At 43.4% G+C, this 25125-nt stretch overlaps 1 protein-coding gene across 2 annotated transcripts in view; it reads right to left on the bottom strand.

Moving 5' to 3' along the window:
- WBP2NL (WBP2 N-terminal like) overlaps nucleotides 1-24359 on the bottom strand; it is a 50446-nt gene extending 26087 nt beyond the window's left edge. Inside the window, exons 1-4 of one of the 2 annotated variants that reach the window (XM_030207648.1) lie at nucleotides 24339-24359; nucleotides 23406-23726; nucleotides 6209-6317; nucleotides 4873-5008 (exon numbers count right to left, since the gene is read on the bottom strand). In XM_030207648.1, the coding sequence (XP_030063508.1) occupies nucleotides 4873-5008; nucleotides 6209-6317; nucleotides 23406-23464 (304 nt within the window). In that variant the 5' untranslated portion in view covers nucleotides 23465-23726; nucleotides 24339-24359. Of the gene's footprint in view, nucleotides 1-4872; nucleotides 5009-6208; nucleotides 6318-23405; nucleotides 23727-24238; nucleotides 24307-24338 lie in introns of those variants that run through there. The other variant, XM_030207639.1, reaches the window with a different exon arrangement.
- Nucleotides 24360-25125: the final 766 nt, after the last annotated feature.

The raw sequence follows: 25125 nt of genomic DNA, 5'->3' as shown, positions 1-25125 counted from the left end.
TCATTCAAAGGTTACTCATGATGTCTACTGGAAAAAGTCGGCAGCACCTTGCCAGCAGCAAGTTCTGGTTTTATTCCCAGCTCAGGCTCCTGACATGGACTGTTCAGTGTCATTTAACCAATGCACACACCACTACGGGAAGGAAAATCCAGTTATCACTCTCACAGGACTATAACTACTTTCAACAGCTTGGAACCAAAATGCTCTCTAGAGTAAGGCCCCACTGAAATGGGCTGAGCGAGCAACATGGATATTTTGGCAGGATGAAAAAAAAAGAATCCATCTCTTTGGTTACAAAAGGACCTATGTGCAAAGGCAGCCACTCCTCAAAGCAGTATCCTCCCTCTGCCAAAACAATGTCCCAAATCAAGCACAGGATGGGTCTGTAATGAGACAAACTCTACAAGCGGGGATACAAAAACCCCCCAATATGTTCATCTATTCAGTTTGAAAAAAAGGCATAAATATTAAAATCTGAACTTTGGACAACCTGTTATAGGTATTCCATGGATGAGTGTGCAAATGCCACTTTTAAAACCTACATATAACTCTAGACTGCCATTTTACACTTTGAAGTTAATAGGCCTTGTCGAAAGAATCCACTTTCTTTGTCTAGCTGTGATGTACTTAGATTTTAACAAAGCCACTGACAAGGTCGTCATAGGTAACTTAACTGAGCACTGAATGGGAAAGAAACTAGCTGAATGAGATGTAAGAGAATATTGGTAAACGTGGTTCACTCAGAGGATAGGGGAATTACCAGTGGTGTGATGGAAGGATCCTAAGACCAGTTCCTTTCCGTTATTTAAGTGATGTTGTGGAGAGGCTATTGGGAAAGATTTATATTTTTGCAGTTGACACAAAAAAATCTGCAACAGGGTAGACACCCTGAAGTGTGTGGAAAAAGTGAGGAGGGATCTAGTGAAGTTTGAGGAGTGCTCTCAGTTTTAATGCTTAATATTTAATGCTAAAAATGCAGAGTCATACATTCGGACTTCAAAAACTAAAGGGAGCAGTACAGTATAAGGGGTGAAAGTACTTCTGTGAACAAAAGAGGAGCAGGACTTTGGGGTAATCATATCCGATGATCTTAAAGTGGCCAAACAGGTAGAAAATATGACAGCAAAAGCCAGAAGGATGCTTGGGTGCATAGGGAGAGGAATAGCCAGCAGGAAAAAGGAGGGGACAGTGCCTCAAATGTTAAGTCCTTATTTAGAGTACTGTGTACAATTCTGGAAACTACACCTTCAAAAAGATATAAAACAGGATGACGTCAGTCCAGAAGTTGGCCATTAAAATAGTCAGTGGTCACTATCATTAAAGTCTGTCTTCATATGCTTTAAGATCTAAACATGTATACTGTAGATGAGAGGTGAGAAAGGGGAGATCATGTCTTTTAATGCAAAACAGGTTTTGGAATGACAGGCCAGATTTCCTTAGATTACTCTCAAGTCTATCCCCTCACCCTCACCTTTTCTGAGTGGTGGATGAGTGGAATGGATGTGAAGGCAAGGTTGGTAACTGAATTGTAGAAAGCATGGGACGAGGGCAGAGGACCTCTGAGGGAGAAGGGATTGTAAAGCTTTGGACAGGCAGACTAGAAAGGTTGTACGATCTATATGAAACTGCTATTTAGCTATTCACATTTTTGACAGATATGTTAAGTTCTAACATTTAGCAGCTGAATTGTGCCACTGAACATTTTTCACCACCCAAATCATGCCCCCTTCCCAGATGGGTAAAGTTGGTCACATTAAAAAAAAAAAAAAAGCCAAATCTGTAGAGCCAGCAGAGATTTTTTTAAAAATATTTATGCAGCCAGCTACTTCTGGCCACATACTTTTCACTTTCTTTGGTGGGCAGCTCTAGAAAACAGCTTCATCTTTTCACTTTGTTCAGTGATGTGAAAAAACTTTTGCCCCCCTCCCGATCTCCTTTACTACTGCATATATGATGCACTGAATGGTTTCTGATCTTTAAACAAAATGTAATATTGGACAAAGGAAACATGAGTAAATACAACACAGTTTTTAAAATGATTACTTCACTTAAGGAATTATCCAACACCCATAACTCCCATGTAAAATAGTAACTGTCCCCTCAGTTACTCAACCAACCAGCTGACCAAGTTCAACTGACAACTTGATTCAGCTGATTGAACACAGCCAGGCTTGATTTCAACCAGCCCTGCTGAAATCTACACCTCACTAGATATGAGATGAGACCAAGAGAGTGAGGTGGTCATAAAGTTCCTACAAGAACACTATGCCACGGATCAAAGGAAATTCCAGAAGAGATGAGACAAAAAGTTATGAAAATATTATCAGTCTGGAAAGGGTTTCAAAGCCATTTCTAAAGCTCTGGGACTCCACCGAAGAACAGGTAGAGCCATTATCTCCAAATGGACAAGACTTAGAACAGTGGGGAATCCTCCCAGTAGTGGCCAACCTGCCAAAATTACTCCAAGGGCGTAGTGACGATTCATCTGGGAAGCCACAAATCATCCCAGAAGAATATCCAAAGAACTGCAGGCCTTTCTAGCCTCAGCTAAGGTCAGTGTTCATGACTCCACAATAAGACTGGGACAAAAATGGGATTCATAAGAGAGTAGCAAGGCAAAAATCAATGCTCATCTCACAATTGCAAAAACACACTTGGATAATCCCCCAGCCTTTTGAGATAATGTTCTATGGACAGATGAGTCAAAAGTCGAACTCTTTGGACAACACAGGCCCCATTATGACTGACTGTGGGAATTTCAGTATTTGCTTTACATCAAACATGATGGTGGTAGTGTGATGGTGTTGGGATGCCCATTATTGAAGGAACCATGAGTTCTGCATTGTAACAGAAAATTCTTAAAGAGAATGTCCAGTCATCTGACCATGAACTGAAGCTGAAGTGTAATTGGGTTGTAAAGCAAGACGATGATCCCAAAACACAAAAAACAAGTTTACAGCTGAATGGCTGTGGAAAACCAAAATACAGTTTTGGATTGGCCTAGTCCTGCTGTGAACCCAATTGAACTACTGTGACAGCACGTGAAACAAGCAGTTCATGCACGAAAACCTAGAAATTTGTTTTGCGCTAAAGCAGAACTGCAAAGAAGAGTGGGCTAAAATTTGTCAACTGCAGTGTGAAAGACCGATATCAAATTATAGAAGTACTAGCCGTTGGGCTACTTTTGGAATGGGGGGGTTTCCGAGCCCCCCCCCCCCCCCCCCGAGGTTGGCGCCGCCCCGCCCCTCCACCCGGCCCGAGTAGCACTGTAAACTTACATCAGCACGCAGCAGCAGGCACATCAGCAAAGCTGACGTCGGGGCGGGCTTCCTTCTCTGCCTGTGTCCCGCCCTCATGTGACGTAAAGTCGGCGAGGGCGGGACAAAGGCAGAGAAGGAAGCCCAACGGCAGCTTTGCTGATGTGCCTGCTGCTGCGTGCTGATGTAAGTTCACAGTGCTCGGGCCAGATGGAGGGGCGGCGGCGACTCCGGGGGGGGGGGGGGGGGGAGAGGGAGCGGTTCCGACGTCTGCAGCATGCCGGTAGAGACTTCCCTCTCTGTCCCGCCCCCATCATCACGTATTGAAGCGGGGGCGGGGCAGAGAGGGAAGTCTCTACTGCGCATTTGCGAGTGAGTACGGTCACTCGCCGTTTATATGTTTGATTTGTTTACATCACATTTAGTAGCAATAATTGCAAATCAGTTGTTAAGTTTAGGGACAGTTACTTTTTCACATGGTGATATGGGTGTTGGATAACTTTGTTCCTTAAATAAAGTAATAATTTAAAAATGTGTGTTTACTCAGGTTCCCTTTATCTAATATTCATTTGCTTCATTTCATTAGACTTACATACCACCAACATCCAGTTCTACGTTGCTTACAAAGTTGAGATAGTAGTAGTAACAGAACAAAAGTATAGAGTTAAATAGTGAACATATTAATAAGTAACTATAACATAATCCAGAGGATGAAAATTAGACTCTCTCATAAAACCTCTCACATCGAGCATCTTTAGGTAGAGCATTCCACCATTTGGTCACATTGAATTGAAAACCGGACCCAAGCACTGACTTGTATACTAGTCCTTTACATCCTGGCAAATGAAAAACGAGATGGTCCTGCAACTGCCCAAAAGCATTACACATGGGTAACTCGATCAAAGGTAGAATGTAACTTTAAAATATATCAGAAACCATTTAGGTACTCAATTTCAAAGCACATAGGCTTACAAAGTTTCACAGTAACATATGTAAATTTATAAGTCAATATGCTCTGAAAATGTGCCTCTTAGTGTAAAAGAAATGCATACGAAATAATAGAGGAATACAGTAGATGGGGGTGGGGGGGGGGGAGTGGCCTAGTGGTTAGAGTGGTGGACTTTGTCCTGGGGAACTGGGTTAGATTCCCACTACAGGCACAAGCAGCTCCCTGTGACTCTGGGCAAGTCACTTAACCCTCCATTGCCCCAGGTACAAATAAGTACCTAAGCCGCATTGAGCCTGCCATGAGTGGGAAAGCGCGGGGTACAAATAAAAAAAAAAAAAAAAATCTTTTCCACATCACTGTCAGAGAAAGTATGCAGCAAGTTATTTTCTTCACCTCATTTTCTGGAATGGCCCATTTCTTTAGGTTTACGGTAATTTGAGGCTGGGGACTCAGGGCCTTACAGATAGGCAGAGAAGTAAAATCCGGCATCGCATCTTTCAGCTTCACTTCTGCATTCTAGTCGGAGCTACAGCTACAGACCTATCTACCACAGCACAAGCAAGAGTCGGTTTAATTTTGGGGTAGGGCAGGAGGAAAAGATTTGGTGGGGACAAAACTATTTCAGCACTGAGGAGAACAAACAGGGAACATGACATCCAGATGTACCTCCTGCTTCGGCGTGGATGGTTCCTTTGATAAAATTGGCTGAGAAGACTGGCTGTTCGATTGAGCATCCTTTTATCAAGTAAAAGGGCATCATGAAGGATAGCATGGAGTCTTTCCCCTTCGTTACAAAAATTATCTGTAAGGAAAGAAAGACAAGCGAGTACACACACTTAATACTATGAATTTTTCTAAAACTGCCCATTCTCCAGAGAGAATGTGTCTTTCAAGAGCAAAGCCAGGAATCACAAAAATCCTGCACTCACACAGAACATTCTGCCAGCAAGACTTAAGTAGTGTTATTAGAAGGCTGGGAATAAAGAACAGATAATCACAATGAGGGGTCTTTATACAGCAAGCTTTTGTCCCACAGACATTAAAGCCGAGTTCAGGTAAGGCTCATGCAGGAAAAGAGTGCGGGCAATGGATATACCCTCTTAAAACTGACAATTTCTTTTACTCAGATTTAATCAGAAGCTTTTGCACAGTGGCAAAGTATCATTAACACAAAGGGGAAAAAGCCTCCAAACCCAACCTTCGCTCTCAAGACAGGGAAACAGAAACAACCAGATGTGCTGTGAGTTTTTTGGCTCCCACAGTCCTTAGCTGTGTGTGCTCTCTCAGCACGGCCCCCTCTTTAACCCTCACTCAGCGTCTTCTCCCCTGTCCTGCCGCTGTGCTTGTGCTCGTGTGCTGCCAGCTGCAGGACCTGGGTTACCGCATTAACTCTTCCCTCTGCCACTGCAGATCCTCTTCCTGTTATGTTCCCTCCCATGGTGGAAACAGGAAGTATGTCACACAGGAGGAGGCAGGAAGAAAGAAGGACCTGCGGTGGCAGAGAAGACTTAGGGGGTCTTTTACTAAGCTGCGGTAGTGTTTTTTAGCTCGCAGTAGATATCAGCTGATTTCTACCATGAGCTAAAAGTATTACCGTGGATAAGTAAAAGACTCCCTCAACATGTTAGGTCCCAACCCAGCACACACGAGCAGCAGACGTTGTCACAAAACTGATGCAACCTTTTTCTGCCTGCCACTGGAAGTCTTGGTGACATGACGGTGGAGGCCGGACCCAGGGAATCTAGCTCCCCCCCCCACGGCGCCACCCCTTTCGACCCCCTCTTCCCGCCGCCGCCAACCTTCCCCCGCCGTCGTCGGGTACCTTTGCTGGAGGGGGGTCTCCCCGTCAGCTGAAGTCCTCTTCTCCGGCGTGGCCGCGTTGCTGATCTGCAAGGGCAGGCTTCTGTTTCTGTGAGTCTGATAACTACAACATGCAGATTTTCTTGATTCCTCCCCCCACCTTTGTTTGCTAGGGGAGGCAGAGAATGTGCTAGTGACTTACCCTGTATGGGGTGAGGAACAGCGAACCCTTCTTGGTGCCTTTGAAGACCACAGGCTTGATTGCCATGTCACCGAAGGAGAGCTCCACATCATTGCACTGCTTCAGGACACTGCAGGACAGAAAGAGTGTTAGTGGAAAATAGAAGCTAAAAATATTGGCTTGCTAGCCCAAGGCACTTGCCACTGCCTACAGTACATCATCCCATAGGTTTGGTCATACCCTTTGATTCCAAGCGGGCGAGCGATACCTATTTTTTAAATTTTCGTTATTAGAACGCAGGTCATCTTTCTGGCTTGTTATTTGTTTGTACTTTTTTTCCCCATAGATATAGAGACAGCTTCAGTGAACGGCGCTCAAATTTAGGTACCAGGAAAATTCGTGCCCTTTATAGAACAGCACTTAGCGCAGATTCCCGCAGCCAACTTTGGGCATGAAAACTTACACCTCCTGAAACCTGGTGTAAATCCTGGCACGCAAGTTGGGTGCATGATCCTGGGATTCTACAACACTGCGCCTACATTTTGGCAACGCCCCTTTTGGGTTGCACGCGAGACAATTTAAGCGTGCAGTGTTAGAGTAGCATGGAGGCAAAGGCACATGCAAATCCAAATAAGCACCAATTTACGTCAATAACTGATTGTTGACACCTCGTTAACTCATTAATTTGTGCATACCCAGCTTTAGGCAACCTATAGAGGATCTGGGTGACACTGTTAATGAATAGTTTATTAAACTTTCTATACCAAAATTGGCTTACATAAGCAAGAACACAGCAACATACATCATAAAATTTGACTGAAAAGCACGCCATTTAAAATAGGAAAAGATCATCCACATAAGATCAAAAAAATAGGGAAATGACTATTTTATGTTTCAATTTCCCCTAATTGGCCTACTTAATCTATGTTTCAATTTCCCCTAATTGGCCTACTTAATCTTATGGTATGTATTGTTTATTCTATTGTAAAATTTTGTACTTTGAACCTTTGCTCTGAGCTTGTAAGGACAAGTAAATAAAATAAAGGTGATTTGAGAGCTGCAAAGTCGCCCCAGTTCCTGCCTGAAAACTTAACTAACCCTGGCTCTGCTATTGGACTTGCATCTCAACACAATGGGGGATTTTCCCAAATGCAGTAGGCACTGGGGGGAGGGGCGGAGTCTGAGGCCAAGATCTGTCCTATACTGTAACTCTGAAACAGGGTTGCCAGCCCAACCAGTGTCCCAGAGGAGCCCAAGGTCTGTCCAAGCTTCCCAACAGGCTGAGAAGGGGCTTTCCTCTTCCCACGTGGTGGTGGTGCTGCTGCTGCTGTCTGCTCTCCTGCTGCTCTCTGCCTCGCTCCTCCACCTCCAAAGCATGATGAATCTTCATCAGCTGATGACATCACCCACCTCACCCTCCTATCGGTCAAATTTGGAGCCGGAATGAGGCTTGAGATGAACCAAGCCTCATTCCACCTCCAAATGTAACCAATAGGGTGACAGCAGAGACAGCTGGATGGGACCAACCGTAAGCAGCTGCCCAAACAAAAAAAGCCCAATAAAGTTGCAACCTGCACCTGGTGGAAAGTGCCAGCAGGCAGCTCAAAAAACCCACCCAATTCCGTGGGAAAACTACAGAGTTGGCAACCCTGCTCTGAAAGACCAGTCACTTGGCGGCTCAGTGAAAGAGTTAAGTCCTCACATGCTGGAGCTGATTGGCCGATAATAGCTACAGGCATACCTTAGCCTTGTGCAAGTCTATGACCAGGGAAGGGGCCAAAAAAAAAAAAAAATCCAGCCCTTCCCATGGAATTCCTAATTTTCCAAGGAATCACTATGGCAGACAAAGGGTCAGAGTGCCAGCAGTGGTCCTGCATGTCTCATGCCACGATCTTGGCAGTTGCTTTGTTGCTGCCTTCCCTGCTGTGTTCTCAGCAGTCATGCTATATTTTATTTTAAGTAGCGTTCTCCCTCCTCAGGAGGAGGAAAGAGAATTGGAGATGAGGCTGGGTATGAATGAGGGGACTGGAGGAGCCACAGAAAATGAGCAGACTGAAGGGACATGGTACTGTGAAGCGAGGAGGAATAGCACAAATAGTACAGTGGCCTAATAACCTGGGGAACCATGTTCAATTACCACTGCAGCTCTTTGTGACTATGGAGAAGTCACTTAACCCTCCATTACCTCAGATACAAAATAAGTAGATGTATATTAATACGTAAACTGCTTTGACTGCAACACAGAAAGGTGATATATGAAATCCCATCCCCCTTCCCTTTACACTGATCCTGGATACCCTCTTCTTTCTCCTCCTACTCTTCCCCCCACCCAGTTCACGCTCCTTCCTCTACTCTCTGATTCTCCATTTCCTCACGCCTAAGATCCCCTTTCCATTTCTGACTCCCTATATCTCTTCTCCTCTGCTCTCTCCTCCCTTCCCAGCATCTATTACCAAGATACTTCAATTACCCTTTTTTGGGAGGTTAAAAGTAACCAGGCACACACATTTTTTTTTCACTTTATAGAGGTAATTAAAAAGGCAATTTTAGGGCCTGACACATTAAATGGGTGAGGCTGGTACATGTGAAAATAGCAAGCATAAAAATGTAAGAAAAGCCATACTGGATCAGACCAATGCCCATTGTGCTCAGCATCCCGTCTCCAACAGTGGCCAGTCTGGCTCACAAGTACCTGCAGATCACTTTCCCATAGCTCCTTTTCAGGGGCAAACAATGGCTCTCCCAAGTCTACCTGGCTAATAATTTTTATGGATGTTTCCTCCAGGAACTTCTCCAATCCCCTTTTGAATTCTGCTATGCTGGTTGCCTTAACCATATCCTCCAGCAAAACATTTCATATCTTATCTATGCAGTGGTTAAAAAAAATTCTACACTTTTGTTATCAATCTGCTGGTCACTACTGTCATGGAGCGTCCTCATGTTTGACAGATTAAACAACTGTTCCCAATTTATCCGTTCCACTCTACCATAACTGCACAGTATTGAAGGTGTAAAGGTGTAATATTCTCAGGATCTGTGCAGGTTTCTTTAATTATTATACTGATATATTTTTTAAGTTTTTATTTTTGTTGATTTTGTAATGTCTCCTCTATACAGATCTCTTATGGTGATGTTTATGTATCGTCCAATCTATATTTCTTAAGAATAATTTTATATTATTATTCCTTTATTCATTTTTATCTTCATATTTATGTCACTCTACATTATATTTGTTTTATAATTAGACCCCTGAGGCAGGCGATACGGCCCGTGTTGGGTCATCTCTCAATAAAGGGCTCCTGTTGTCTCAGTCTTGAAGGCCCAGATGTGCTTTTTTTTGGTTTATATCATCTGTATAGTACACAGGCATTTACTGTATTTCTGTTATAATTCAATGGTTTATTTACAAAACCCGCTAAGTCCACCTTTCAGCAAAAAATAAACTACAGTTTTGTATAGACAAAGGATATTGTTATCCACCAGTGTAATAGTGGAGATCAACAGAACTAAAATAGACTTAGCAGGTTTTAGAAATAAGCCCTTCATATTGTTCTACAGTGCTGTTAAATGTGTATATTTCTGATACTCTTTTATCATGTTAGTCCAATTATTAGGTTTCAATTTGTAACAGAACACAAGTTGTGCGAAATGGTGATACTGTTTCGACTTGGTGCCCGTTTGGTGAGTAAAGAATGACACAGGGACACGCGGGTAACAGAGCTGCGGGGATGGGGACAAACTTTGTCCCTGTGTCACTCAAGCTTGAGACTAGCCTTAAACGGCAAGTGAATTCAGTGATAAAAAAACTGCAGAAGCTGCTTTTGGATTTAAATGAAGCACTGTTAAATGACATCATTTGTGACTTATCTGCCTTTGATATGACAAGAGTATTATCTGCTGATCAGACTCCTACCATCTGCAATGTCCTTCCATCACATGACTAGTTGCTCAATCATTTTACTGTTACTGCAACAGATTCATCCACTGTTGCTGACATCAAGGAGTGTTTCCTCTTTCTTACTTTTTTGTTCAGCCACTACACAGTGTTGGTATTTTTGTACACCCTCATCTGAAAGACAATCCAATTATCTTTCCAGATGATGTAAAAACACAATCAAATCTTTGAGAAGGCTGTACCAAAACCAGATCAAAGTGGAAGGCTCAAGCCCATCAACATCAACAACTCAGGATCCTCCACAATCTACATACCCAGAAATTGTCACATCTGTGGAAGATCCCACCTCCAAATGAACGAAAATGGATGTTAGCAGTTTTATGAGTGACTTTTATGGAACAACTAGTAAAAAAAGGCCCATTTCTGGAGCAAATGAAACGGGCGCTAGCAAGGTTTTCCTCCCCAACACCCCCCCTCCATCCCTACCTACCCACCCGTTCGTCGTTCTGAAGCCACTGACACCATTGCTCCGGACCTCGTGAATGCACCTTCATGAGCTTCTTCGTTCTGAAGCCACTGACGCCATTGCTCCGCCCTCGATGCGTGACGCCTTTGCTCCGCCCTCAACGTCATCACATTTGACATGAGGGCGGGGCCCAGAGACTTGGTGCTTTCGGTGGCTTCACCATCACGAACCCTTCATGACGGAAGTGACGTCAGTGGCTTGGCTGCATTGACGTCAGTGTCCTCAGAATGTTGAGGGTGAGTTTTATTATATAGGATGTCTCCTTTGAAGGCTATTGTTAATGAATTGGATCATTTATGTTTGAGTGATGCAGACGATGATGTTTTGATTTTTTTGAAAAACAGGCAAAAGTGCTGGCCAAAACTGGCAAAATTTGCCAAGGATCCTGTGCATTCCTGCTAACAGCACACCTTCTGAGAAGCAGGAAGGACTGTGGAAGACAGAAGACTCAGATTGTTGATGATTTATTCATCCACAGATTAAAAATTCAAAACGGTGCTTCATAAGGCATATTTCTCCCCTGCTAGCGCACATAGAGAAGGTTCCTTGGGGTAGTAGAAGTCAGCTATTGTTGGTGTTTGAAGGGGGGGGGGGGGAGTTATTATAATTACTCATTGTTATTGTTTTCTATTTGTGATTTATAAACAACAGTTGTACAGGATATTGTTCCTTTTCATACTTTAATAAAAAGATTTAAATATAAAATCATAAGTGTTCAAGGCTTGTGCAGATCAGAACAGAGCCTGTGGGGACAGGGGCAAACTCTGTCCCTGTGTCATTCTATTGGCGAGTACTGGGGTGCCACAGGGGTCAGCAGTATTACTCAATATTTATTTGCTGCCTGTATGCCACTTGTTGCTGTCTATGGACGTCTCATATCGAGCATATTCAGACAATATCCAATTTTTTTTCCTTCTGATTTCTCCCCTGATGTAGCTCCAAAGTTGCAAGCTGTATTTGATGTTGTCCTTGATTGGCTAAATCAGAATCAATTATTGCTGAATGTTGAAAAGACAGAATTATTGTATGTTGTTGCAGATCAGACAATGGCGTTACCTGATGGCCTTTACAGGTCACATGTATTTTTTTGGAGGGGGGAGGGGATTCTATATAAGGCATCTGAAAAATCTGCGCAGAACAAGTTTCTACCTAAGCATATTCTATAAGTGGCGCTTAGATTTAGGTGCAGTATACAGAATATGCTTAGTTGATATCCCAGCGCCTAGAACTACACGCATCCATTTACACTAAGGAAAACATGGCGTAAATCCTGGGGTGTAGATTTAGGCGCAGAGGGGCATATTCTATAACAATGTGGGTAAATTTTGTAACACCCATGAAACGCCCCTTTCCCCGCCCCCTTTTCAGCTGTAAATTTAGGTGCTTTGCATTACACAATACGGTTAGCGAGTTGGGTGTGTAAATTCTAATTATCACCAATTAGTGCTCATTATTGCTTGTTAAGTGCTGCTAAAAACGCTTATTGGCTTGTTAGGCCTATTAAGTTACACACATTGTTATGGAATACTCTTGAGCTTTGGCGTAGAATGCTGGGCATGACGTATAGAATCTGGTGGTTTGCGCCTAATTTGGCCCCACACCAACTGACTGCACCCCTCAAAAGGCAGTTAGGTATGGAAATGCAAATATTCTGCAACATTATGCCAAAATTCTGGCCATTCCCCTGACTCGCGTGGAACCTCTCATGGCCTCACCCCTTTGCAGTTTCATGCTATGAAAAGTACGCTCACGCATGATATAGAACAGGGCATAGGGCAGATCAGCGCGTAACTCCTAATGACTGCCAACTATGTGCTTAGTACTAATTCTGCCACTTACGTTATACCCAGGATTCTATATAGCGCGACTTAAGTTGCGTGTACAAATCTAGTCGTATTCTGGATTTGCGCATGTCAACTTAGTTAAGCCAATCAGCGCCAATAACCAATTACTGACACTAATTGGCATTAATTAGAAATTATATGCAGAACTGTTTAAGCATATTCTATAAAGACACGCATGTAAATTCTAAGTCGCCTCGTTGAAAAGGAGGCATGGCCATGGGTGTGGAATGGGTGGGTTGTGGGCATTTCTAAAATCTATACGAGCTGTTACAGAACACACCTGGTCCGCGCCTAATTTAGGCGTCAGCATTTACAGCAAGTTTTACTTGGCGTAACTGCCTGTGACTACATTTAGTCGTGCTGATGTGCACTCAGCGTATTCCACAATCCACATGGAAATTTAGACGTACTTTACAGAGTACACCTAGGTGCATTTTTTTTGGTGCTGATTTTTCAAGTGCTATATATATATATATACTAGTAAAAAAGCCCCGTTTCTGATGCAAATGAAACGGGGGCTAGCAAGGTTTTCTTCTGTGTGCATGTGGGAGTGTGTGTCCCTGCCCTCTGCCCTCTCTCCCCTCCCCCCTCTGAGTCCTTCACTGTTACAGAGAGAGCAATTTGATTTCGTGCTTTGCTGTGTTTTCCTTCACTGTTTGTGTTACAGAGAGAGCGAGGGCGGGGCAGACACTCATGGGGAAACCGGATCTCTCTCCCCCTTCACACTTCCGGCTGGAGGCTTCATAGAACGTTGGTGGTGCCTTTTATATATATATATATATATATATACAGTGGTGGAAATAAGTATTTGATCCCTTGCTGATTTTGTAAGTTTGCCCACTGACAAAGACATGAGCAGCCCATAATTGAAGGGTAGGTTATTGGTAACAGTGAGAGATAGCACATCACAAATTCAATCCGGAAAATCACATTGTGGAAAGTATATGAATTTATTTGCATTCTGCAGAGGGAAATAAGTATTTGATCCCCCACCAACCAGTAAGAGATCTGGCCCCTACAGACCAGGTAGATGCTCCAAATCAACTCGTTACCTGCATGACAGACAGCTGTCGGCAATGGTCACCTGTATGAAAGACACCTGTCCACAGACTCAGTGAATCAGTCAGACTCTAACCTCTACAAAATGGCCAAGAGCAAGGAGCTGTCTAAGGATGTCAGGGACAAGATCATACACCTGCACAAGGCTGGAATGGGCTACAAAACCATCAGTAAGACGCTGGGCGAGAAGGAGACAACTGTTGGTGCCATAGTAAGAAAATGGAAGAAGTACAAAATGACTGTCAATCGACAAAGATCTGGGGCTCCACGCAAAATCTCACCTCGTGGGGTATCCTTGATCATGAGGAAGGTTAGAAATCAGCCTACAACTACAAGGGGGGAACTTGTCAATGATCTCAAGGCAGCTGGGACCACTGTCACCACGAAAACCATTGGTAACACATTACGACATAACGGATTGCAATCCTGCAGTGCCCGCAAGGTCCCCCTGCTCCGGAAGGCACATGTGACGGCCTGTCTGAAGTTTGCCAGTGAACACCTGGATGATGCCGAGAGTGATTGGGAGAAGGTGCTGTGGTCAGATGAGACAAAAATTGAGCTCTTTGGCATGAACTCAACTCGCCGTGTTTGGAGGAAGAGAAATGCTGCCTATGACCCAAAGAACACCGTCCCCACTGTCAAGCATGGAGGTGGAAATGTTATGTTTTGGGGGTGTTTCTCTGCTAAGGGCACAGGACTACTTCACCGCATCAATGGGAGAATGGATGGGGCCATGTACCGTACAATTCTGAGTGACAACCTCCTTCCCTCCGCCAGGGCCTTAAAAATGGGTCGTGGCTGGGTCTTCCAGCACGACAATGACCCAAAACATACAGCCAAGGCAACAAAGGAGTGGCTCAGGAAGAAGCACATTAGGGTCATGGAGTGGCCTAGCCAGTCACCAGACCTTAATCCCATTGAAAACTTATGGAGGGAGCTGAAGCTGCGAGTTGCCAAGCGACAGCCCAGAACTCTTAATGATTTAGAGATGATCTGCAAAGAGGAGTGGACCAAAATTCCTCCTGACATGTGTGCAAACCTCATCATCAACTACAGAAGACGTCTGACCGCTGTGCTTGCCAACAAGGGTTTTGCCACCAAGTATTAGGTCTTGTTTGCCAGAGGGATTAAATACATATTTCCCTCTGCAGAATGCAAATAAATTCATATACTTTCCACAATGTGATTTTCCGGATTTAATTTGTGATGTGCTATCTCTCACTGTTACCAATAACCTACCCTTCAATTATGGGCTGCTCATGTCTTTGTCAGTGGGCAAACTTACAAAATCAGCAAGGGATCAAATACTTATTTCCACCACTGTATATATATATATACACACATACACATACTAGGAAAAAAAGGCCCGTTTCGGAAAAAAATGAAACGGGCGCTAGCCAGGTTCTTACCGAGGGGGGCACCGGGATCTCCCAGAAGTGCTGTTTTGGCGCCGCTGTCTGTACCGGCCCGCCCTTGACGTCATAGCGTTTTGACGCGAGGGCGGAGCTACAGTTCCCTCGCGGTGTTTTATTTTTGTTCTGTCCTCGCCGCTACTCCGCCATGTCACCGGAAATACCGAGAGGGACTCCGGGATCTCCCTCCAAGTCCTGTATCAGCACTGCTCTGTGTACCGCCCCGCCCTTCACGTCATCGCATTGTGACGCGTGGGCGGGGCATACAAACATGGGGAGTTGGATGGGCTTTAGCAGCACGAATCCACGATCCCTTTCCTGCGGAGGCGCATGTGTGTTGTCGGCTGCGGGGCGTTCCTGGTTTAATTGGCACTTGTGTTCTATGGCGCGGGGCGTCATGACGTTCGACGTGAGGGCGTGACAGACAGGTATGGGCAGTGGAGAGGCTTCACCACTATGAATCCACGAACCCTTCACGAAAGTGGGTGGAGCTTGGGTGGTTTCATTTGAACGTTGGGGTTGCGAATTATGTGCAGATGGGGCGTGGCTGAGGGCGGGTGTATGAGTGAGAGTGAGAATGAGTGGTGTGAGAGGCTGCAACAGTACAGGGCTTCAGTGTTTCCCTGCCACACAGTGAGCTTCAGAATTGGAGGTGAGAATTATTTATATAGATATATATAGAATCCAGCCCTATATGCTGGATGGGTGAACTATATTGAATTTGGGGGATAGTGTGCAAGGGCACTAAGACTGAGATGAGAAGACAGGATTTTGGACTGTACAGAACTGTGCCTCATTTTCAAGTAGTCAAAACCATTCATTAAAAAAAAAGTATTGTGGTTGCTTGGTTAATCCTCTTTGCAGATATAGAAATAAAGGGGTAAACAAATTGCAGGTAAATACTTGTTTGCGAGACTAATTTGCATTTGAATCAGTAACTAGCTTTTTAGCATCATCCTTTTTCACTTATCTATGAAAGAAAACAGTAATCAGATACTATGCTTCAAGAAGCACCTAAGTAGAAAAGAAGTTACTTTTAAAATGTAAAACCCACTTCCACAGGCAGTGTTTCCTGCTACTAGGAATGTGCCTCAACCCCCCCCCCCCTTAAATATGTGCAAAACCAACTTAGCGTGCATCGACATACAAAAAACCTATTTCCCTGTGTAAAATGTTAATATGTGAAACCAACCAAAAAACAATCCAAGAATTGTGATTTAAAAAGATTAACGAGCCCACATTGGTTTCCCTTCCCAGGTTCCCATCCACTGGTACAGTCAGTCATATGACTTCAGCCTCAGGCTCTCTCAATAGGCCACATTACTCTGAGGAAGCAATGACTCATGTCCCACCCCCTGTGCTTACACGATATCAGCTTGTCCCACCCAGCCCCCACTGACTGACAGTACTTGCAGCCAGTAAGCATCCTAGCCCCTGAACTTGCTCAACCCTGTGCCAAAGGTAAACACTGGAGCGAGCAGATGCCAGAGGGTGGAAAACACTTTTACTTAAAATCATTTCCTAAAGAACCTCCATGAGGCTGTCAGTTCTAATAATACTTCCAAACACTTTGGGAAGCATCAGGCCCAGAGGAAAAGTTTTAAAATCCTCATCTCTTCAAGGGTGAATTAAATAAATTAGAAATAACTAAAACTGAGTACTATCTATATCTCACAAAAAGATCTTTGCTGCATGGTATTAGCATATCTGGGTTTAAAAAAGGTTTGGACAAGTTCCTAGAGGAAAAGGCCATAGTCTGTTAATGAGGAAGGAAGGAATGGATCCTCAGGAGCATAACAGAGATTGGGTGGCAGAGCCGGTGGTGGGAGGAGGGGCTGGTGGTTGGGAGGCGGGGATAGTGCTGAGCAGACTTATACAGTCTGTGCCAGAGCCGGTGGTGGGAGGCGGGGCTGGTGGTTGGGAGGTGGGGCTAGTGCTGGCCAGACTTATACGGTCTGTGCCCTGACAATGGCAGATACAAATCAAGGTAAGGTATACACACGTGAAATTATCTTGTTGGCAGACGTCTTTTTCTGCCGTCATCTACTATGTTACTATATGTCTGTTAATGAGATGGACATGGGAGAAGCCACTTTTTGCCCTGGGCTTGATAGCATGGGATGGTGCTACTATTTGGGTTTCTTTCAGGTACTTTTGACCTGGTTTGGCTACTGTTGAAAGCAGGATACTGGTCTAGATGGACCTTAGTCTGACCCAGTATGGCTAGTCTTATGTTCTTACCTTACTATGAACATGCGAATCCTATATAATAGTTCTCACCTCCAACAGGATGTGCCTGGGACCGTGCCTGCCGGAAGTGGTCTGCTAGGCAGGCACGCACTGACGTCAGTGACAGACAATTTGGCAAAGCAAAACAATCTGAGTGCTGGCCATTAGGACACAGGGTTGATAGGAGAGTTTTAAAAGACTGAAGGAACTGAAAGTGTTAAATGGGGGGAGGGGGGGAGTTGTGAAGGACTGAAAGACATGCAAATTTGGGACAGGAAAACAATCTCAATGCTGGCCATTAGCACACAGGGTACATAGCAGAGTTTTAAAAGGCTGAAGGAACCGAAAGTGTTCGGGGGGGGGGAAGTTCTGGATGAATGAAAGAAATGAAAATTTACGAGAGGAACACAATCTGAATGCCGGGCATTTGGACACAGGGTAGCTAGGACACTTTAAAAAAAAAAATGAAGGACGTGAAAGTATTACATCTTGGGGGAGGGGTGAGGAGGAAAGCGGTGGGGTATCCGGATACTGGGCGTTAGGGCCACGGGGGTACATAGACTTTTGAAAGCCTTAAGGAACCCAAAGTGTGGGAAGGAGGAGGAAAAGGAGGGGAGGGAACGGGTGAGGGGCATTAGGAACAGGGGAGGGGGCCCTGCCACACACTCTCATTCTCACACACACACTGTCACACAGACAGTCTCACTGTCACACACCCGCACATTCACTCTGGCTCTCTCTCTCAAACATACACACTCCCAGGAAAACCTTGCTAGCGCCCGTTTCATTCGTTCCAGAAACGGGCCTTTTTTACTAGTAACTACATAAGATATTAATGTGGCAAATAAGGAAAATAAAATTAGAACATCAGACAGCCAAAATCAAAATCCAATCAGGTCATTTCAGTTGGGACTTGGGAACAATGGAAGACTCCTTTGCAGAATTATATAAAAATCTCTATACCTCACAATCCAGTATCCCTATCTTGATAGTGTTGACTTATCTAAATTAGATGACAAGCTCTAGATATACCAAGCAATCTCCTCCTTAAAATGCAATAAAGCAGCTGGACCTGACGGACTCCCTGCAAAAAAATGTAAAGTTTATTTCACACTGATTCTCTTAGATATTTAATGAAATAACGTCCACAGGGAAACTGCCACCTAAATTCCACAATGCTCTTATCACAGTTACCCCCAAAGAAAGAAAAGACACAATAGCACTGGCAAGCTACAGACCCATCTCATTACTAAACACAGATTATAAAATCTTTGCCAAAATCCTGAGTTTTAGAATTGACAAACTCATGGATCAAATAATACATCCAGACCGAACTGGTTTTATTAAGAACAGATATACCTCAGAAAACATTAGACGCTTAATCAATATCATATACCAAACCAAAAATCAAAAGGGAGACTATCAGGGGCAGTTTTGAAAGAGAAGGGCGTCCATCTTCTGACACAAATCGGGAGATGGCCGTCCTCTCAGGGTCGCCCAAATCGGCATAATCGAAAGCCGATTTTGGGCGCCCTCAACTGCTTTCTGTTGCGGGGACGACCAAAGTTCCGGGGGGTGTCGGCAGTGTACCGAAGGTGGGACGGGGTGTGCTTAACAGATGGGCGTCCTCGGCCGATAATGGAAAAAAGAGGGGCATCCCTGACGAGCATTTGGCCAACTTTACTTGGTCCCTTTTTTTTCATGACCAAGCCTCGAAAAGGTGCCCAACTGACCAGATGACCACCGGAGGGAATCAGGGATGACCTCTCCTTACTCCCCCAGTGGTCACCAACCCCCTCCCACCCAAAAAAGAAAAATTTAAAAACATTTTTTGTCAGTCTCAAAATGTCATACCCAGCTCCCTGACAGCAGTATGCAGGTCCCTGGAGCAGTTTTAGTGGGTGCAGTGCACTTCAGGCAGGTGGACCCAGGCCCATCCCGCTCTACCTGTTACACTTGTGGTGGTAAATGTGAGCCCTCCAAAACCCACCCGAAACCCATTGTATCCACATGTAGGTGCCCCCCTTCACCCATAAGGGCTATGGTAGTGTTGTACAGTTGTGGGGAGTGAGTTTTGGGGGGCTCAGGACCCAAAGTAAGGGAGCTATGCACCAGGGAGCAATTTGTGAGGTCCACTGAAGTGCCCCCTAGGTTGCCCGGTTGGTGTCCTGGCATGTGAGGGGGACCAATGCACTACGAATGCTGGCTCCTCCCACAACCAAATGCCTTGGATTTGGTCGTCTTTGAGATGGGCGTCCTCGGTTTCCATTATCGGCGAAAACTGAGGTCACCTATCTCCAAGGTTGACCTAAATGTTGAGATTTGGGCGTCCCCAACTGTGTTATCGAAACGAAAGAGGACGCCCATCTTGTTTCGATAATACGGGATGCCCCACCCCTTCACGGGGATGTCCTCAGAGATGGGCGCCCTTAGAGATGGTCGTCCCCATTCGATTATGCCCCTCTATGCCATTCTTTCCTTAGATGCTGAAAACAAATTTGATATGGTAGAATGGGAATGCTTGTTTTGGATTTTATCGAAGATAGGCTTTGGTCATAATTACATATCTTGAATAAAAAGCATTATATCAAGCTCCCACAGCTTCAGTTTTAGCTAATGAAAATGTTTCATCTCCTTTTAACTTACATACTTTTTCCCTTATTATTAAAAATAGCTGTAGAACCCCTAGCAACAGGCATTAAAAATTCAGATACCATCCATGGGATAACAATAGCAGGTGAAAAACATTATATAGACTTATACGCTTTATACAAAATTTAAATCAATCCTTACCCTGCATATTAACATTACCAAAGGACTACAGACAAATGTCTGATTAATCAGTAACTTTTACAAAATCCGTGATAATGCATTGTGGCCTTGACTGTAAGAAAACCACGACAGGCCCTGAAAAAGACATTCCAAACTGTACTCTCAGATATTTTGGAATTATAATTTCCTGTAACCTATCCATGTTACTCCCTTTTAATTATGATAAATTACTAACTCTAGCCAAAACGGACCTTAAAAGTGGCAAGATACCACAATATCATGGCTAGGAAGGATAAACACCTTGAAAATGATAATCTTTAAATTCTTATATCTCTTCACCAATCTATCTCTCTCTCTGTCAAGATCCTTCTTTAAAGAAGGAAAAAGAACTTTTTCAAATTTTAATCTGGCAAGGTAAAAAAGCCAAACTCAAATATGAGACAGGTGCTTTCCTAAAAGTATATGGGTGGCCTAGGAATCCCAAATATTATTGGTCGGCATGTCTTAAATTTCTATAAAAATCTATATGGATTATCTGAACAAACTCACTGATTAAGATTAGAAGTTTTTAATTTTTGTCCCTCTTATACCCAAGGAAAAAATATTTAATCTTGATGATCTCAATGTTTTACAAAAACATTGAGCTCATCCTTTTCTTAAACCTCTAATATATGGAATTAAAATCTGTAGTAAAGCTCATATCTCAAGAGCCCTATGTCCATTCACTCCCATCTCGGCCAAACAATTTGTAAGAGAATTGGGACCACATAAGTTACAACAACTAAGATCAAGGAAACTGATTCTATTCTTCACATTATTTTCCAATCAAAATGTACTGAACCAAAAAGATATTGAAAAAAATGATCAGTACTGCCCTCTCCTTTTATCAATGTTTTCAGCTGAGGAATTCCATCTCTCTAAAATGAAATAGAACATATTAAATCTCCAACTAATTAGGAAACATTAATTTGGTGTAACTCCCCAAATAGTACATTGAAATTAGAAAGTCATGGGGTAGGAGGTAATGTCCTACTGTGGATTAAAAACATTTAAAAAGACAGAAAACAGAGAGTAGGGTTAAATGGTCAGTATTCTCAATGGAGAAGGGTTGATAGTGGGGATCGCCAGGAGTCTGTGCTGGGGCTGCCGCTTTTTAACACATTTATAAAAGATCTAGCGATAGGAATTAGTGAGGTAATTAAATTTGCTGATAACACAAAGTTATTCAAAGTTCTTCAATCGCAAGAGGATTGTGAAAAACTGCAAGATGACCTTACGAGACTGGGAATTAAAACGGCAGATGATGTTTAATGTGAGCAAGTGCAAAGTGATGCATGTGAGAAAGAGGAACCCAAACTATAGCTACGTGATGCAAGGTTCCACATTAGGAGTCACTGCCCAGGAAAAGGATCTAGGTGTAATCGTTGATGATACACTGAAACCCTCTGCTCACTGCGCAGTGGTGGCTAAGAAAGCAAATACAATGCTAGGAAGTATTATGAAAGGAATGGAAAACAAAAAAGAACTTTATAGTTTATGTTGCTCCAAGGTGCGACTGCACGTCGAATATTGTGTGCAATTCTGGTCAACACATCTCAAAAAAAGATATAACGGAGTTAGAAAAGGTACACAGGACAACAAAAATGATAAAGGGAATGGGATGACTTCCCACTGAGGAAAGGCTAACGTGGCTACGGCTCTTCATTTTGGAAAGGAGACAGCTAAGCGGAGATACGATAGAGATCTATAAAATACCAAATGGAGTGGAACAGGTAGACATGATTCACATATTTACTCTTTCCAAAAATACTAGGATTAGGGGGAACGCAATGTAGCTACTAAGTAATAAATTTAAAACAAACCAGAGAAAATATTTCTTCACTCAGTGTATAATTAAACTCTGAAATTCATTCCCAGAAGATGTTGTAAAAACAAGTTAGCTTAGCAGGATTTAAAAAAAGGTTTGAATAATTTCCTAAAAGAACAGTCCATAAGCCATTATTAAGATGGACTTAGGAAAATCCACTGCTTATTTCTAGGATAAGCAGCATAAAATTTGTTTTACTCTTTTAGGATCTTGCCAGGTTCTTGTGTCCTGGATTGGCCACTGTTGGAAACAGGATATTGGGCCTGATGAGCCTTCGGTCTGTCTCAGTATGGCAATAATTACATAAATCTCAAATTAATATCAACGTTTATACAAAATCTCAAACACTACCATAGAGTATACTTGTATGTCTACATGGGAAAAGAGCATCAACAAAAATATGTAGGATTCCTTCTGGGAAAACGTATGGCTATATCCTTTTAGATCCCATATCACTGAGAATAAGTACTCAACTAAAACTTTTAACGTAACTACAACTATATATAACGACTCAAATTATTCATAAAGGCCTACCTGGATTATCCCCTTTAGGTTGGAAAGGTTGTCAATGTGAAGGAACTTTTAATCACATCTGCTGGGGCTCTGTATTTATGAAAACCTTTTGGAACTCAGTTCACACAGCAATATTAAAAATTATAAACACCAAATTTCCCATGACAATACAGACAGCAATATTAGGATGGGGCCCAATCCCTTGTCTTTCCATTAAAAATAATTTTATTAGTTCAGTCCCTTTGTCAGCAAGATGTGTAATAGCAAAACACTGGAAACATGGATAGGCACTCACTCAGAACGAATAGTTACAAGTAGTATGAGTTAAAATGGAAAAACAGACATATTCTTTGATAACATCAAGTTTGAAGAAACCCTTTTATTAAAAACCATCTTTTGTAGTTGCTAGGTGTGGAAATTATACTGAAAACGAAACTGTAACTTTTGCGTATGAATTTTGCATCCCCTTTTGTAGCACTGGATGGCCATACTCAAACGTTACATCAATAGTTTATTTTCGCTTTGATAATTTCTTACTATAAGGTATTATTTGAAACAGAACCTTGAAGGTCACTCGTGACCCTTGGGTATATCATCCTGGGCAGAGTTTTACTAGCAGATTTTGTCAGCTGGCTGTGTGTTAGATGATGTTGCTGTTTTTATCGGAAGGCATGTTTGTTTTTATATAAAGGTATACACACTATTGTACAATTGTGCTTATAATTGAACTTCTGGACCTTCTGATTTTTGTAGGGGTTTCTTGTATTTTAATTACAAAAATTCAATGAGATTTATTACAAACCAAAGAATTAGTAACTGCATTTAAAGCACTTCAGCTCCAATACTGAGCAGGCACGATCATTTGTGGCCAGAGAAGAGTAATTTGTACTGGCTCCAACACCACCCCCCTTAATTATGTCTAAACGTTGCCTATGGTCTCTGCTACCTAAAAGATTGACTCGTGTGCTCTAGTCCCTCTTTGCCTGGCGTTCTAGATCATCCCGAACTAGGAAATCAAACAAGCAACGCCGCCTATACGCGCGAGATAGGATATGGGTGGCGAGCAGGGGGACCGGAGAGCAAAGCCCGCGCCCCACGCACCTCTCTCCGTTGTTGACGATCACTCCGCCGCTCTGGGAATGGTTCCTGTTCAGCGCCATCGCGGGATGCAGGGAGGCTGCGCGCTCCTTGTGACGTCACACACGCCGTTTCCCCTCCTGCGGTGACGCAATAAAGCCGGAGCGGAGGGCGCTGCCGAAAGTGCGGAGTTCGGCACCTCTAGGAGCAGAGCACGTCCTCCTCCCTCTCCTCCGACCGCTTCCTGCTTCCGTTAGTCAGCTGACATCTGCCGCCCCTTCCCCCCTGGGGCAGAAAATCAGTTGTGGCCGCTTCACTTTGGGTGGTTGTCTCCTCCTTCAGTCACTACAAGGGAAACAACAGGCGATCACTTTTAGAACTTTAAGAAACTTTTTATTTTAACATGATTGTTCGTTTGTGCCTTAACTTAAACTTATAGAAACCTTATGTGGACAGAATCAGGGCAGCGCTTTAAGTACAGAAACGACACCACTAAGAAACAAGTCTTTTAAGAGCAACCAATTCTTCCATTCTCAAAAGTTTTTGGGGTTTTTTCCCAAACGATCAGCGAGCGATAACCTTTTCTCACACATCTCCTTTATGTTTTGAGTGCAGGCTTGTGCCGGAAACTACGCAGTTTGCACCAAAAGGTTTATCCACACTGCGCAGCTGAGCAACATATCACTTTCCCTCTCTAGTACCCCAAACGGCCCAAAACTAGCAGCACGATTAACGAAAGAAAGTGTAGCCCGATACATTCTCCAGCAGTTCCCAACACCAACGTAGAAAACGTACTATTTAACTTCTTGGGGAAAGTGTAAAAACTAAGGGGCGAGAGAGGAACAAACGCTCATTACCTCAATACATAAAGCCATCTTCTGACATAACTCCAAGAAGACAACAGCTGTGTCTCCTACAACTCCCACTATGCACTCTGTTTCATCCCACCAATCTTACCTGTTGAGAAGACTAAAGACCGCCCTGTGACCCAGGGCAGGCTGATGTTAGTAGCTCTGGTTTGCTTTTACATCTCTGTAGTGCGGGGGAAGAAGTCACCCATCTATATGGTGATAATGCACAGTTAGTTCTTTTCCAGAAGCTTCCCTGTGCTTGTAAAATAATTTATTTGGATTTAGATCACACCCTTTTCAGTGTAGCTCAAGGTGAATTATGTTCAGGTGCATTAGGTATTTCCCTTTCCCCGAAAGGCTTATGATGTAAACTAGTGCCTGAGACAATGGATGAACCCAACAGATAGCAAAGAGTGCAGCTCCTTTACCTGTACTGTGCTGTCTATGCTTCACCAGCAACACCTGGAGATTTTTCAGCTGGAAATAAAGATGAACAATGCCGAGCTAGTGATTCTGGTACAGCAAATGCAACAAAGCCCACTGAGGGGGTCTTTTACTAAAGATTAGCTCTGGTTATCTGCAGCAGGGCCCATAGGAATAAAATGGGCCCTGCTGCACATAACTCAAGCTAATCTTTAGTAAAAGACTCCCTCAGTTTCTATGGGTGTCATCAAATTTGCTGTGAGGGAATTGCTAGCGCAGCTTTGTAGGAGCCCAAAATAAGGTGATTTGACTAACATAATACACTACATCCCAGAGAGTTCCTTGATAGCTAATTTTAGATCTGGACTTGTGATGTCACCAGTCCAGTTTCCCATCCTTGCTCATGAACAGTTCAACTCTGGCTTGGATGGAGTCCTGAAGAAATACTATCAGTCATCTATGCGGCACAT

The sequence above is a fragment of the Microcaecilia unicolor genome, chromosome 1 (assembly GCF_901765095.1).
Source record: "Microcaecilia unicolor chromosome 1, aMicUni1.1, whole genome shotgun sequence".
Classification (NCBI taxonomy): Eukaryota; Metazoa; Chordata; class Amphibia; order Gymnophiona; family Siphonopidae; genus Microcaecilia; species Microcaecilia unicolor.
This window is presented reverse-complemented; position numbering and strand designations above follow the sequence as displayed.